General features: G+C 52.3%; 1 protein-coding gene across 11 annotated transcripts in view; it reads left to right on the top strand.

Annotated features, from left to right (window-relative positions):
* The window catches only part of JADE2 (jade family PHD finger 2), a 59,473-nt gene that overhangs the window by 10,611 nt on the left and 35,582 nt on the right, over nt 1-13,280 (top strand). For all 11 annotated transcript variants that reach the window (XM_017871971.1, XM_017871965.1, XM_017871972.1 and 8 more), the window contains 2 exons: nt 2,101-2,158; nt 4,536-4,630. In XM_017871971.1, the coding sequence (XP_017727460.1) occupies nt 2,101-2,158; nt 4,536-4,630 (153 nt within the window). Of the gene's footprint in view, nt 1-2,100; nt 2,159-4,535; nt 4,631-13,280 lie in introns of those variants that run through there.

The raw sequence follows: 13,280 nt of genomic DNA, 5'->3' as shown, positions 1-13,280 counted from the left end.
TTTTTTTTTTTTTTTTTGAGATAGGGTCTCACTCTGTCGCCAAGGCTGGAGTGCAGTGGCACGATCATGGCTCACCTCAGCCTTGACCTCCTTGCCTCAAGCTATCCTCTCAACTCAGCCTCCTGCATAGCTAGAACCTTAGGCATGTGCCACCACAACTGGCTAATATTTAAATTTTTTGTAGAGATGGGTCCCACTATGTTGCCCAGGCTGGTCTCGATCTCCTAGGCTCAAGAGATCCTCCAGCCCTGGCCTCCCAAAGTGCTGGGATTACAGGTATCATGCCCTTGACACGCAGACACTGGAAGGCAGTGAGGGTGGCAGCTGTGGGTTGCTGGGCTGTCTGTGCTCTACTGCGCAGAGGCAGAGAAGTCAGAAGGTCAAGAGCATGATCTCCTGAATCAAATACAGTCACTGACATCTTGCGCAGGTCACTTAACCTCTGAGCTTCAGTTTCCTCCTCTGCGAAAGGGAAGCAGCCATGGTATATGCGTGTAACAAAGGGCTGCTCTAAGGACTCATTGAGGTCCCTGTGGACCCCCTCCTGCTACCATGAGTGCTTAGCAGTCTTAGCCATCCTTGCTCCTGCCTTTGTGCTGCTTGTACCACCAGTGACCCTTGGAACCTCAGCCTCTGGAGGGCACTTTACCGGCACCTTTGAAGCTGGGTGGCAAGCAGCCGCCTCAGTGAGTCTTCCTGCCATCCTGATCCTGCTGGTGGTGGGCACTGGGGTAGAGAGAAGCTCCCGGCTAAGATCAAGTCCAAGGCAGGAGGGCCATCCTGGTCAGCTGAGAGATCTGGGTGTTCAAACCCACCTTAGAGAGCAGATGCTCCCTAGTCTCTGCAAGGCTGCAGTAAGATGGTGGCATCCCAAGGCTCAGCAGGAATGAACTGGGGTTGGGGGCAGCGGGAGTTAGGTGCAGATGGGCTGGGCAACGGGGCTTTCTCTCTACTGACACAGACTCCTCCCTATCCTTTGCTGTGGGGAGTCAGTCAGGGAACATAGGGGAGCGTGCTCTGAACCCTGAGCCCCCGACGTGTTCCCACATTAGGACTCAGCCACAGGCGAGCTGTAAGACCCAGAGCAGGTTAACGCACCACCTGCTGTGATCCCCTCTGAGGGGATGAGAGCAGGCTCTGCCACCTGGGACTCATGAGGATTATAGGAAACAGTGGTGGGAAAACACTTCCAGCAGCCAGGAGCTGATGGAGGGTACAAAGGCAGCTCAGCATGCACCTGGGGATCAGACCTTATGGATTCAGTCCCATCTCAGCCACTTACCAGCAGGACAGGGTACTGGCCTCACTTGTAAATGGAGCTCACAGCTCACCTGGTTAGAACAGGAGATGGTGTGGATAAGGGAAGACTCTGTGTGAGCTCAGTATGAGGCCTCTATGTGAGAGTTGTCCTTAATACTGTGAAGTTAGATGTTGCAGTTGAGGTAGAGTTTATTTGTACTTTTATCTGGGAAGGGTGATGGGGAGTAGGAGGGCAGGGTAGCTCAACCCAGGACCAGTCACCCTGGGCCTGATGTGTCTCAGGGACTCATTCTGGAGCGTCCCCCACCTCTCTCCTGCTTCTGTACACTGCTGACCACCACTCACAGGACTAGGCCCTCAGTGTTGTCTGTGCTGGCTTGTCCCTAACTTCCGATAGCACGGTCCTCCTGGAAGAATCAGTCTTGTTTCCTGTCCTCTACCCTCTTAACATCCCTAGAGGACTTGTGGCTCAGGAGGCCTTTGCAGTGGTGGGCCTGAGTGTCCTTGGGTGGCATCTGGGACTGGGCAGGTCATGGTCACTATTCAGCTTCTGCTTGGTGACACCCCCATGTCCTCTCCCTCTACAACAGCTTTGTTTAGACCCTTGCTTAACCGAGGGCTCTGGGCTCAGGAGGTGGGAGATGCAGCCTTTTAGAATCCCAGGGCCTCTGTGGATGGGTGGAAGAGGGTGGTGCTGGCAGAGAAGAAGGCTAGGGCAGGGCTTTATTCTGTTCTTTCTGCAGTGGAATAAGTGGGGAGGTAGGTTATGGGGTGATTTTCTGAGAGGCTGAGGATTTCCCAAGCCATCCGTGAGTATAATGGGCTTGCCTTTTGTTGCAGATGGAAGAGAAGAGGCGAAAATACTCCATCAGCAGTGACAACTCTGACACCACTGACAGTAAGGCCTTCCAATTTGGGCTCCTGCAGGGAAAGCATCTGAATAGTGGTCAGGCCCACAGGCCCAGATGGGAGGAGGCTGCCCTATGGTCTTAATTTCACTAAGAGGCATGTTGATGAAAGCATAAATCAAGTCAGGTTTCTCCACTCCTGCCCCTCCACTTCTAAAAAAGTCCCTGCACCTTCCATGACCTCCAGGGCCTTGTTCTCCCAGCTGTACTCCCCCTTACCCTCTAGGTCCCAGCTCCATTTGTTTTGCTCTGGTCGGAACAGATTGGCTCCCCTCTGGGCTTCTCTATATATTAAGTCAAGGCCCATATAGAAAGTCTGTATACAACAGATACAAACCCAGTCACCTTTTATCATACTTACTGGATAAGTACCATTTCCCAATCAGTGGTAAGCTCCTTGATAAGAGGTCTCTTGTCTTGCTTACCACTATATCCCCAGCTATGATCTGGCACATAGTAGGTGCTCAGTAAATGTTTGCTGAACAAATCAATGAAGATACCCAACCTTCATAAAATCTTGGCAATAGAATCCCAGAGTTAGACTTGTGTGTGGATTGGCGTGTCAATTGGATGTGATGGTTGCGGGGAGGGGTGTGTGGAATGCATTATCAAGCAGCAGAAGAAGTTTAGGGAGCCTCCCCTGAAATTTGGAGAAGAGAAGGGAGGTTTATGCAAAGTGAGGGCTCTGGTACTAGGTCATAAGGCAGCTCTTCTCAGGTGCCCAGAAAGCCAGGCCTGCCTGTGCCTGTTGGAGTAAGGAGTTCCATCTGCTGTGGGTAGGAGGGTTGTGCTGCCAGGAAGATCTCATCTAGCAATGATTGCCTTGCTGGACGCCCAGGCTAAGGAAGAGGCTGACCTGCCAAGGAGGCCGGGCTTGGAGCTGTGCAAATTTAGACCTGTTTCTTCACACTTATGAGCAAGCGAGATTAGGGGGCTTGCCAAGGCCCCTCCTAGCTCCCAGAGTTCCACAGCCCCCCAAAAGCCTAAGCCTAAGGGTAGATCCACTAGGATGACCAAGGAGGTCTCAGCCCTGTCCCTACCTCCATGTCTCATTTGTTGTCCTTTAGGCTCTGTTTGCTCAGCTTGGCTCTGGCATCCCACCTGGCCAGCCCTTCTTCCCTATAGCAGGAGATCACAGCATCTGGCCTTTTGTGGCTACAACATGCTGCCTGTGGCCTGGCTCAGTAGAACCAAAAACCACATCCTCCATTTCTAACTTTATTGTAGGCAGAGGAACCCTTTGAGAGGGCCAGGTACTTGCAAGGCTCCCCACCAGCCCCCTCCATTGTGCCCACCCATGGCAGCTACCCCTATTCAGCCAAAACCATAGTGTCTCCCTATATCTTGCTGCTCCTTTGATTCATAGGGGTAGAGGCCACAGCCCTGTCATCCAGCAAGGGCCTTAGACCCTAGTAATTATAGCTAATTTTTTTTTTTTTTTGAGACGGAGTCTTGGTCTGTTGCCCAGGCTGGAGTGCAGTGGCCGGATCTCGGCTCACTGCAAGCTCCGCCTCCCAGGTTTACGCCATTCTCCTGCCTCAGCCTCCCGAGTAGCTGGGAGTACAGGCGCCCGCCACCTCGCCCGGCTAGTTTTTTGCACTTTTTAGTAGAGACGTGTTAGCCAGGATGGTCTCGATCTCCTGACCTCGTGATCCGCCTGTCTCGGCCTCCCAAAGTGCTGGGATTACAGGCTTGAGCCACCGCGCCCGGCCTATAGCTAATGTTTACTGAGGAATCACTGTGTGCCTGGGACTGTGCTCAGACTTTACAGGCATGATACCACTTATTCCTCACAACAGCCCTTTGAAGATAGGTGTTCTCTTGCCCTCATTTTACAGAACAAACTAAGGCTCAGCAAGATTGAATCATTTGCCTAGGGTGACAAGCTAGTAAGTGGCTGGGTCAGAACTCCGCTGGTAGCCTGGATCTGCTTCAGAGCATCTCTCTTCCCATTGCCCTGCTCTGCCTCTGAATACCCACTGCATCATCCCAGAGTATTGGGACAGTACCTAACCTGGGGCAGGGTGAAGAGTGGGCATGAAAGGCTTATTCCAGCTCTCTTTGAGCAGAGTCCCAAAGAGGGCCAGGGACTTGTCTGGGGTCACACATTATACTAATACTGAGCCCCAGTAACAGCCTTTGATTTCTCCAGCCCTTCTGGTTGGCGAGTAGAGGAGGCTTCATGTCCCATTTCATCAGTGGGGAGACTAAGGCCCAGAGCAAGGATAGTCCACTAGGTGCTCACTGAGGTTTCTCCCTCCTGAACATTCTAGCCGGGGCTTTGCTTAGAGGCTTCCTATTCTTGGGCATGAGTGGGTGGTGCTCCTAGCCCTCCAGGACCCCTAATGGACTGTTCTCTCTCTGCAGGTCATGCGACATCTACATCCGCATCAAGATGCTCCAAACTGCCCAGCAGCACCAAGTCGGGCTGGCCCCGACAGAACGAAAAGAAGCCCTCCGAGGTGGGTAGTGATGAGCTTCCCAGAGATCCGTGGGGAATGAGAGTGAGCTGCCTTGCGGAGACAGGGGCAGAGCATTTCTCGCAGAGGGCATGGGCAGTGCAGAGGGAGGCCAGCGTGGCCGAGTGGAATGAAGGGGAGTAGGGGCCAGTTTCCCTCAGCCTTCCAGGTTGTTGTGAAGGTGTTCCAATGAATCTGAGCAAGGGGAGAAGCCTTTCAAGGATCTCAGACAGGGTAATGACACAGCCTGATGTTTTAGTGAAAGTTCCCCCTGGCTGCTGTGAGAGAAGGGAGAGTTGCAGTTGTCCAGCAGGGAAACAGTGGTGGCTTAGAGTTGGGTGGTAGCAGTGCAATGAGAAGCAGTAGGGTTTGTGACATTTTGTAGGCTAAGCCAAGAGTGATAAGGATTTGCTGGCGCATGGATAAGGGATGGGGTCCTCAGAGCCAGTTAGTCATAGGTTCCTTGTACCCATTTCACAGGCATCTGCATTTGAAGCCTTCCTTACTTTGACCTGGGATGTTTGTTACAGCAGGTAGAGGTTTATGGCCTCTGGAACTGAGAAGAGCACTGGGGGTGGGTAGACTCCTGGACACCTGGACCCTCCTTCCTGAGGTCCCTGAAAACTCCCACCCTAGGGCCTTATTGCTCCTTTTCTTAGGTCTTCAGTGCTAATACCACGAGGCATTCATTGCACTGACCACAGAAGAAGCCTTTGGCACAGATGGGGCTACAGGAGCATGGAGAGATGGAGAGATGGAGGGTCTTAATCCTGGTTCTTTTTTTTTTTTTTTGGAGACTGAGGCTCGCTGTGTTCCCCAGCCTGGAGTGCAGTGGTGCGATCTCAGCTCACTGCAACCTCAGCCTCCTGGGTTCAAATGCTTCTCCTGCCTCAGCCTCCTGAGTAGCTGGGATTACAGGTGCGCACACCACACCCTGCTAATTTTTGTATTTTTAGTAGAGACGGGGTTTCACCATGTTGGCCAGGCTGGTCTTGAGCTCCTGACCTCAGGTGATCTGCCTGCCTCGGCCTCCCAAAGTGTTGGGATTACAGGCATGAGCCACTGCACCCGGCCAATCCTGGCTCTTAAGTAGGACACTGTACTACAGCCAAGAAGTAGCCAGGCACTAGGGCTGGATGCTCCTTTTTAACCCTTAAAACTAGCCCAGAATTTCTCAGTCCTCTTGTAAATAAGGAAAGTGAGGATGCCAAGGCTATTTAGCCAAAACCTTAAATCCTTGGGGCTCACAGTGCCAAGGGCAGAAAGGCCCAGAGCTTGGTGGCAGGACCCTCGGCATGGGTTGGGGAGGATGTCTTTCCTCCACGCTGGCCCCTCCTCTGTGCTCCCTCACCACAGGTGCAGTCCTGGCTCCACTGTCTTTAGCCAGCCCTTAGAGGGGGGCTTCCGCAGATCCTTGCATCTGAAAAAGGACTCCGCCTTGCCTCTTCCAGGAGCTGCCCTCCCCTAGGACTCTCCCCTGGGGAGGTGGGAGCAGAATTCTTTGAGACCTGATGCCCCATCCCCCAAGCCTGACCTCCATGGCCCCATGGTGGGTAGGGTATAGACAGTGTTTTCTCTGGGAATACCATTACAGGAGGGGAATGCAGTGCTGGGGTGAGGTGGAGGTGGGGGTGGGACAGTGTTGAATCTCACTGCCCTCCTGGGGTAGCCCTGCTTGGTAGGGGGATGGGATGTGCTTAAGTGCAGCCAAGGAAGCAAAAGGCAGGTGGGGCCTTGGGGAGCCCTGCTGGCTCTTGGTTGTTTGGGACCTTCCCAACCCCTGTCTTTTTTTTTTTTTCCTTTGTTCTTTTGAGACAGGGTCTCCCTCTGTCACTCAGGATGGAGTGCAGTGGTGCAATCATGGCTCACTGCAGCCTCAAACTTTCAGGCTCAAGTGATCCTCCCATCTCAGCTTCCCGAGTAGCTAGAACTACAGGTGCACACCACCATGCCTAGCTAATTTTTTTTTTGTTTTGTCTTTTTTTTTTTTTTTCAGTAGAGACAAGGTCTCACTGTGTTGCTCAGGCTGGTCTCAAATTCCTGAGTTCAGGCGATCCTTCCGCCTTGGTCTTCCAAAGTGTCAGGATTACAGGCATGAGCCACTGCGCCTAGCCTCACCCCAGTCTTGAGAACTACAGGGACTCCCCAGTTGCTGTGGTTGAAGTAGTAAAACAGTAGCTACCTTTATGTGCCTTCCTGGTCCTGGAAGGCAAGAATTGTCATTCCCATTTCAGACATGAGGAACCTGCCTTTCGAGTATCCCACCTATCTCCTGTTTACCATAGCTGTTCAAGTTGAAGTGGGATGGGGAAGTTTTGGGGGGCTCCTAGCGCTGGCTTATCTCTTTGACTCCACGGGGAGCTTAAGCCAGTCTCCTGCCCCTGCTTTGCTTCCTCCAATCTCCAGTGGGAGGAGGGGCCACCTCCCAGGCGCAAGGCTGCCATCTGCACCCAGGATTGGGCCTGCCTGGGAGGAAACAGGTGTCAGCGGAGGCTGAGAAGAAAGAGCAATTTGCATGGGGCAGAAAATTCCCCTGCCTCTTGGGTTTTCCAGCCCAGAGCCTTTGTACCTTTCCACACCTAAAAATAGTCAAACCCATGGTACAAGTATCGATTCCCAACCCTGCTGGGGACTGGCTCCACATGGCCCTGGGTCCAAGCCCAGGAGCCTCCACAGGCTCTGAGGTCTGCCTAGGAGACACCTCCCCACCTCAAGTCCTGGGCTCTAGAAGGGCCAGTGAAGTCCTCCCCGCCCAGAACCCTTGAACTGTTGCCGAGCACAAGGTTTTCCTCCTACAGTAGGCTGGAGAGCAGCCTGAGAGGTTTTCCTGGTCCCCTAAGTGACAAGGTTGAGCCGTTATCTTGGGGCAGAGAGGAAACCATCAAGGAAAGCTTCCAAGTTATTTGGCTCATGAGACGGCGGAGATGAAAGCGAGGATTTGGCGGCAGAGAATGTTTGCACTAAATCACCTCACGAGCTGCTCTCTTCTCTTTCTGTGAATGGCTTGGGTGGGGCCTTTATGGTCTGCTGAGCCTGGGCTTTGGATACCCTGGTGAAGGGGGTTCTGGGAGCCCCATCTACTCAGTCCCCTAGAGTATGAAGCCTGTGGGGTGGCTGTCAGGCTGGTCACGTGGTTTGCTTAGTGTGGCAGGAGTCCCCAGTGAGAACACTTATGGAGTGATGTGTGTGCTGTGGAAACCCCCTCCTTGGTGACTGCAGAGCCATGGAACCCGTGGTTCACTTGTCTCCTCATCTCTAAATGTGGGCAGTGATGGGGTGGGGGTTTGAGGACCAGGAGTGCTTAGCATGGCACAGGCAGTGGGCACAATGAATCCAACCTGTGAAAGGGCTGGGGTTGGGTTTGGGTGAGATAGGCAGGGATGCCCTGTGATGACCTCTCAGGAGCTGACCCTTCCCAATGCACCCTAAGGACACGAGTCAAGGGGCACTCTACACCAAGTGAGGTGCCTCAGGGCTGAAGAAAGCGCTTGACCAGGAGTCAGGACCCTGGACAGGGCTAAGGCCTGGAGGCCCAGCTTCCCATCTGGCCCTTGCCCAGTGGCTGGCCCCTCCCTCAGCCAGAGTGAAAGGGGAGTGAGTGCTGGCCTCCAAGCTGAGAGCTGAAGGCATGGGCCCCAGGATTCTTGGGCGGCTGGGCTAGGATTTTTGGTGGAAGTGCGCAAAGCCTGAAGTCTGCCCTGGGATCTCCTTAAAGCAGTAGAAGGAAAAGGTGGAGCTGCCCCTGAGAACTCAGCCTACTGCCTTCTGTTGCCTATGGCATCCCAGCAGAGCTGTCTATCCTTTGGCCCTGAAGTCCTGAGCCTGGCCTGGGGAGCTAGTGTAATAATTTACACAATGAGTTTCTGGACTTGCCTGGTTCACTAAATGGTGTAGCCATTGTTAGTGCTTAACCCTTTGTGGGACACATCTCAGAATCTGATGGAAGTCAGAGAGCAGAGATTACTGTTTTAATACCACCCCACCCCAGGTCTTCTGACTTACATGGTCTGGAATAGCACCTGTACTTTTTTTTTTTTTTTTTTTGAGACGGAGTTTTGCTCTTGTTGTCCAGGCTAGAGTGCAGTGTTGCGATCTCAGCTCACCGCAACCTCTGCCTCCTAGGTTCAAGCGATTCTCCTGCCTCAGCCTTCTGGAGTAGCTGGGATTACAGGCATGTGCCACCACGTCCAGCTAATTTTTGTATTTTTAATAGAGATGGGGTTTCTCCACGTTGGTCAGGGTGGTCTTGAACTCCCGACCTCAGGTGATCCGCCTGCCTCGGCCTCCCAGAGTGCTGGTATTACAGGCGTGAGCCACCATGCCTGGCCTTTTTTTTTTTTTTTTTTTTTTGGAGATGGAGTCTCACTTGGTTCCCCAGGCTGGAGTGCAGTGGTGTGATCTCAGCTCACTGCAACCTCCACCTCCCACGTTGAAGAGGTTCTCTTGCCTCAACTTCCCGAGTAGCTGGGACTACAGGCACCTGCACCACACCGGGCTAATTTTTGTATTTTTAGTAGAGATGGGGTTTTGCCATGTTGGCCAGGCTGGTCTCAAACTCCTGACCTCAAGTGATCTGCCTGCCTCAGGAAGTGCTAGGATTACAGGCATCAGCCAGTGCACCTGGCCAGCACCTTTTTTGTTTTTTTGAGATTGAGTCGCACTCTGTCACCCTGCTTGGAGTGCAGTGGTGTGATCTCGGCTCACTGCAACCTCCACCTCCTGGGTTCAAGCAGTTTCCCTGCCTCAGCCTCCCAAGCAGCTGGAATTACAGGTGCATGCTACCATGCCTGGCTAATTTTTGTATTTTTGTTAGAGACAGGGTTTCACCCTGTTGGTCAGGCTAGTCTTGAACTCCTGCCCTTGTGATCCGCCCACCTCGGCCTCCCAAAGTGTTGGGATTACAAGCACGAGCCACCGTGCCCCCTAGTACCTGTACTTTTTTAACAAGCCCTCCTGTTGGGATCCAGGGTTAAGAACAACTGCCATAGGGAGGCCAAGGCGGGCAGATCACCCTAGGTCAGGAGTTCAAGACCAGCCTGGCCAACATGGTGAAACCCTGTCTCTACAAAAAAATACAAAAACTTAGCTAGTCATGGTGATGCACACCTGTAATCCCAGCTACTCAGAAGGCTAAGGCAGGAGGATCACTTGAGTCCAGGAGGCGGAGGTTGCAGTGAGCCGAGATTGCACCACTGCACTCCAGCCTGGGCTACAAAGCGAGACTGTGTCCCAAAAAAAAAAGCAAAACAAACAAAAGACAACTGCCATAGACTTTTTCCTTCCCTTTGCCTAAGACAGGAGTTCCTGGCTTGGTTGTTCCCCGGAAGCTTCTTTGAGTATTTTTGAGGGGGTAGGGAGTGGAAGCTATGGCTAGGTTGAAGGAGAGGGAGGGAGGCTCTCCAGCCTGGTTCAAAGATCTAAGCAACGTCAGGGAGTGTGGGTGGGGGCAGTCCACCACTCCATCAGCTTCACAGAGGGGATGGCGGATTGACAAATTTCTGCCCCGCCCCGGACTTGCCAGAGGTGTGAAGGACAGTTCTGGGAGAGACCTGGAGGCCAGCCGCATGTTTTGGGGGGCTACTGTTTGAGGTGGTGTCCTCCTCTGACCTGGGCAGAGACACAGGCGGAAGGGCAGGGTAAGCGGTGGGGGTTTCCCCAGGCAGGCTGTTTTGAGGTAGAAAGCTTCATTTTCAGGAAATCAGAGTCCCCAGAAGTCAGCCAGTGGGCAGAGGCCTGGGTCTCTGTACTGGGAGCTGCTGATGCTGATCAAAATCAGCAAGTGCTCAAGAGTACCTAGTGGGCCTAGCTCAGTGCTGGGGACAGAAAGCACAGGCCCTGTCCCTGGGGAACTTGCCCTCTGTCAGCAGGATGCAGGTGCTACACAGGAAGGGGTCTGTTATGGGAGGTGCAGCCTGGCTTTGCCAGAACGCCCAGGCTTTGCCCCAGGACATCTGTGACTCCAGGCAAGTGAGCCTCAGAGACCTTATAGTAGAGTTCTGCCTTGGGCCCTCCCAGGGAGTTGATGATCTGTAGATGTGACTCCTTCCCGAGGCTCATGGAGCCCTGGGGGGTGAAGGGAGCCCCAGAGGTGAGTGGGGCAGGAGGTGGGGAGTGTCGGGTAAAGCAGGCCACCCTGAGCTGGAAGCCTGGATGGTGGGAGTGGGGATTCAGCTGTTGGCTCCTCTATAGGCTCTGGTGACAAATTAGTACGTCCCTAGTTGCATGTACCACTGAGGCCCTTCACCAATGCGTAGTGCCTAGTCCCTGGGGAAGGGGCCCGGGAGAAACCTCTGCTACCAGCAAGGGTGTGTCCCCTAGACCCAGTGTCCTTGAAAGTCCCTCTATAAGGAATGCCACCCCCACTCCCCAAGAAAACTCAGCGAGTGGAGATGCAGCTTCTCAGCTTAACCCTTGCTTTTAAAAATGGAATCCTTCTCCTCCCCTGGGTGAAGGGTAAAGACAAGGATAGCCAGACTGCGTTGGGTTCCAAACCACAGGGTAAATAAGATGCCTTCCTGAGGAGCGGAGGTGTTATCCAGATGTTTGAAATGCTGTTTTATAGTAAAACAATGAAGGCGTATGGTACAGGAAAATGCAAAATGCCCATAATTTGATAGATAAAACAGGAGAATCCAAAAAAAGGTTTTGTGCTTGCCCTTGTGGTTTTGAGCCAAGTTTCCAGCCCACCAGCAGTTCCTTTGCTACCTTGTGAGGCAGGCGGGTTGGGGCGAGCCCTTCCGCTAGGCTAAGCGCCTGCTTTCTGAGACTCACACTGCCTTCCTCCGGGGTGGGGGGCAGGATCCACTTCTATAGTTGGAAACATTGCTGCTCCCGCCAGCTGGAAGGGCCTCCTGGCCTCTGGGACTTGTCTTGCAAAAGAAATGTGTGTAATAAATTCTCTTTAAGAGCAGGAAGTGCTGCTATCCTCATGAAAATAAAAAAAAGAGATGTTGAGTGGGGTTTTTTTTTTTTTTTAAGTGTCTTATGAACTTAGCCTTATGGTAGCTTGAAAAATGACGGGGCAAGGGGTAGCTATTCTTTTTTTTTTTTTTTTTTTTTTTTTTCTTGAGACAGAGTCTCGCTCTGTCGCCCAGGCTGGAGTGCAGTGGCCAGATCTCAGCTCACTGCAAGCTCCGCCTCCCGGGTTTACACCATTCTCCTGCCTCAGCTTCCTGAGTACCTGGGACTACAGGCGCCGCCACCTCGCCCGGCTAGTTTTTTGTATTTTAGTAGAGATGGGGTTTCACCGTGTTAGCCAGGATGGTCTCAATCTCCTGACCTCGTGATCCGCCCGTCTCGGCCTCCCAAAGTGCTGGGATTACAGGCTTGAGCCACCGCGCCCGGCCGGGGTAGCTATTCTTACAGCCCTTCTCTCATATTTATACTGAATTTAGCTGCATAAGTTTGCTCTTGGCTAAGACACTCTTTATCAGGTTCCGACCCAGAAAAGATTTTTTAAAAGAAGAGCCCTCTGTGTCTTGCAGGCAGTATTGCTGTGGTTAGACAGTGGGGACTTCACGCAAGCGGTTTCACCTTTCTGAATCTCAGTTTCCACATCTGTAAGACGGGTAATATTAATTAGGAGCCACAATGTATGTAAAACTTTAAGATAATACTTGACATGCCTTAACACGGCAATTACCTTTCTCTATTAGCTGTTGTTTCTAATGAGATGAGGTGCTCAGAAAACAATTGTGATGAGATTGGCTCTTTAAGTACAGAACTTCAAACATTCCTTGAGGGGTGAGGAGGAAGTGACCACTTCTAACTCTAAGGCCAATTCTAGCTCTACGTTGGGACTTTTAGTGTAGACAGATATCCAGGAGAGATTGTCCTGGCCAAAGCCATTGTGATTGTCTTTGGGACAGTGACCAAGACCAGTTTCTCAGTTTCACCTGGAAGAATCCTGCCAGCCTCCTGCCTCTTCTCTCCCTGCTAAGACAGGGCAGGAAGTTTTATACTTTAGTCGTACTTCATACAAATCCTGGGATTCATTCATTCATTCACTGACTCTTTCCACAAGCATTTCGTTTTTGTTTTGTTTTGTTTTTTGAGACAGGGTCTTACTCTGTCACCCAGGCTGGAGTGCAGTGGCATGATCTCGGCTCACTGCAACCTCTACCTCCTGGGCTCAGGCAGCCCTTTCGCTTGAGCTCCCCAAGTAGTTGGGACTACAGGCAAGCCGCCATAACTGGCTAATTTTTGTTCCACAAGCATTTTTGAGTACCTGCTGTATGTCATACACTGTGCCAAAGGCAGGCACAGTGATAAACAGGACACATGGAGTCCCTATCTTCTTGCAGCTTGACTATTAGGAGAGATGGACATTAAAAATACAGTTACACCAATAGGCCGGGCATGGTGGCTCACGCCTGTAATCCCAGCACTTTGGGAAGCTGAGGTAGGCAGATCACTTGAGGTCAGGAGTTTGATACCAGCCTGGCCAACATGGTGGTGAACACCGTCTCTACCAAAACACAAAATTAGCTAGGCGTGGTGGCAGGTGCCTGTAATCAGCTACTCAGGAGGCTGAGGCAGGAGAATTGCTTGAACCTGGGAGGCAGAGGTTGCAGTGAGCCGAGATCGCACCACTGCACTCCAGCCTGGGTGACAGAATGAGACTCTGTCTCAAAAAAAAAAAAAAAATATATAT

The sequence above is a fragment of the Rhinopithecus bieti genome, unplaced genomic scaffold (genome assembly GCF_001698545.2).
Source record: "Rhinopithecus bieti isolate Rb0 unplaced genomic scaffold, ASM169854v2 scaffold_5889, whole genome shotgun sequence".
Lineage (NCBI taxonomy): Eukaryota > Metazoa > Chordata > Mammalia > Primates > Cercopithecidae > Rhinopithecus > Rhinopithecus bieti.
This window is presented reverse-complemented; position numbering and strand designations above follow the sequence as displayed.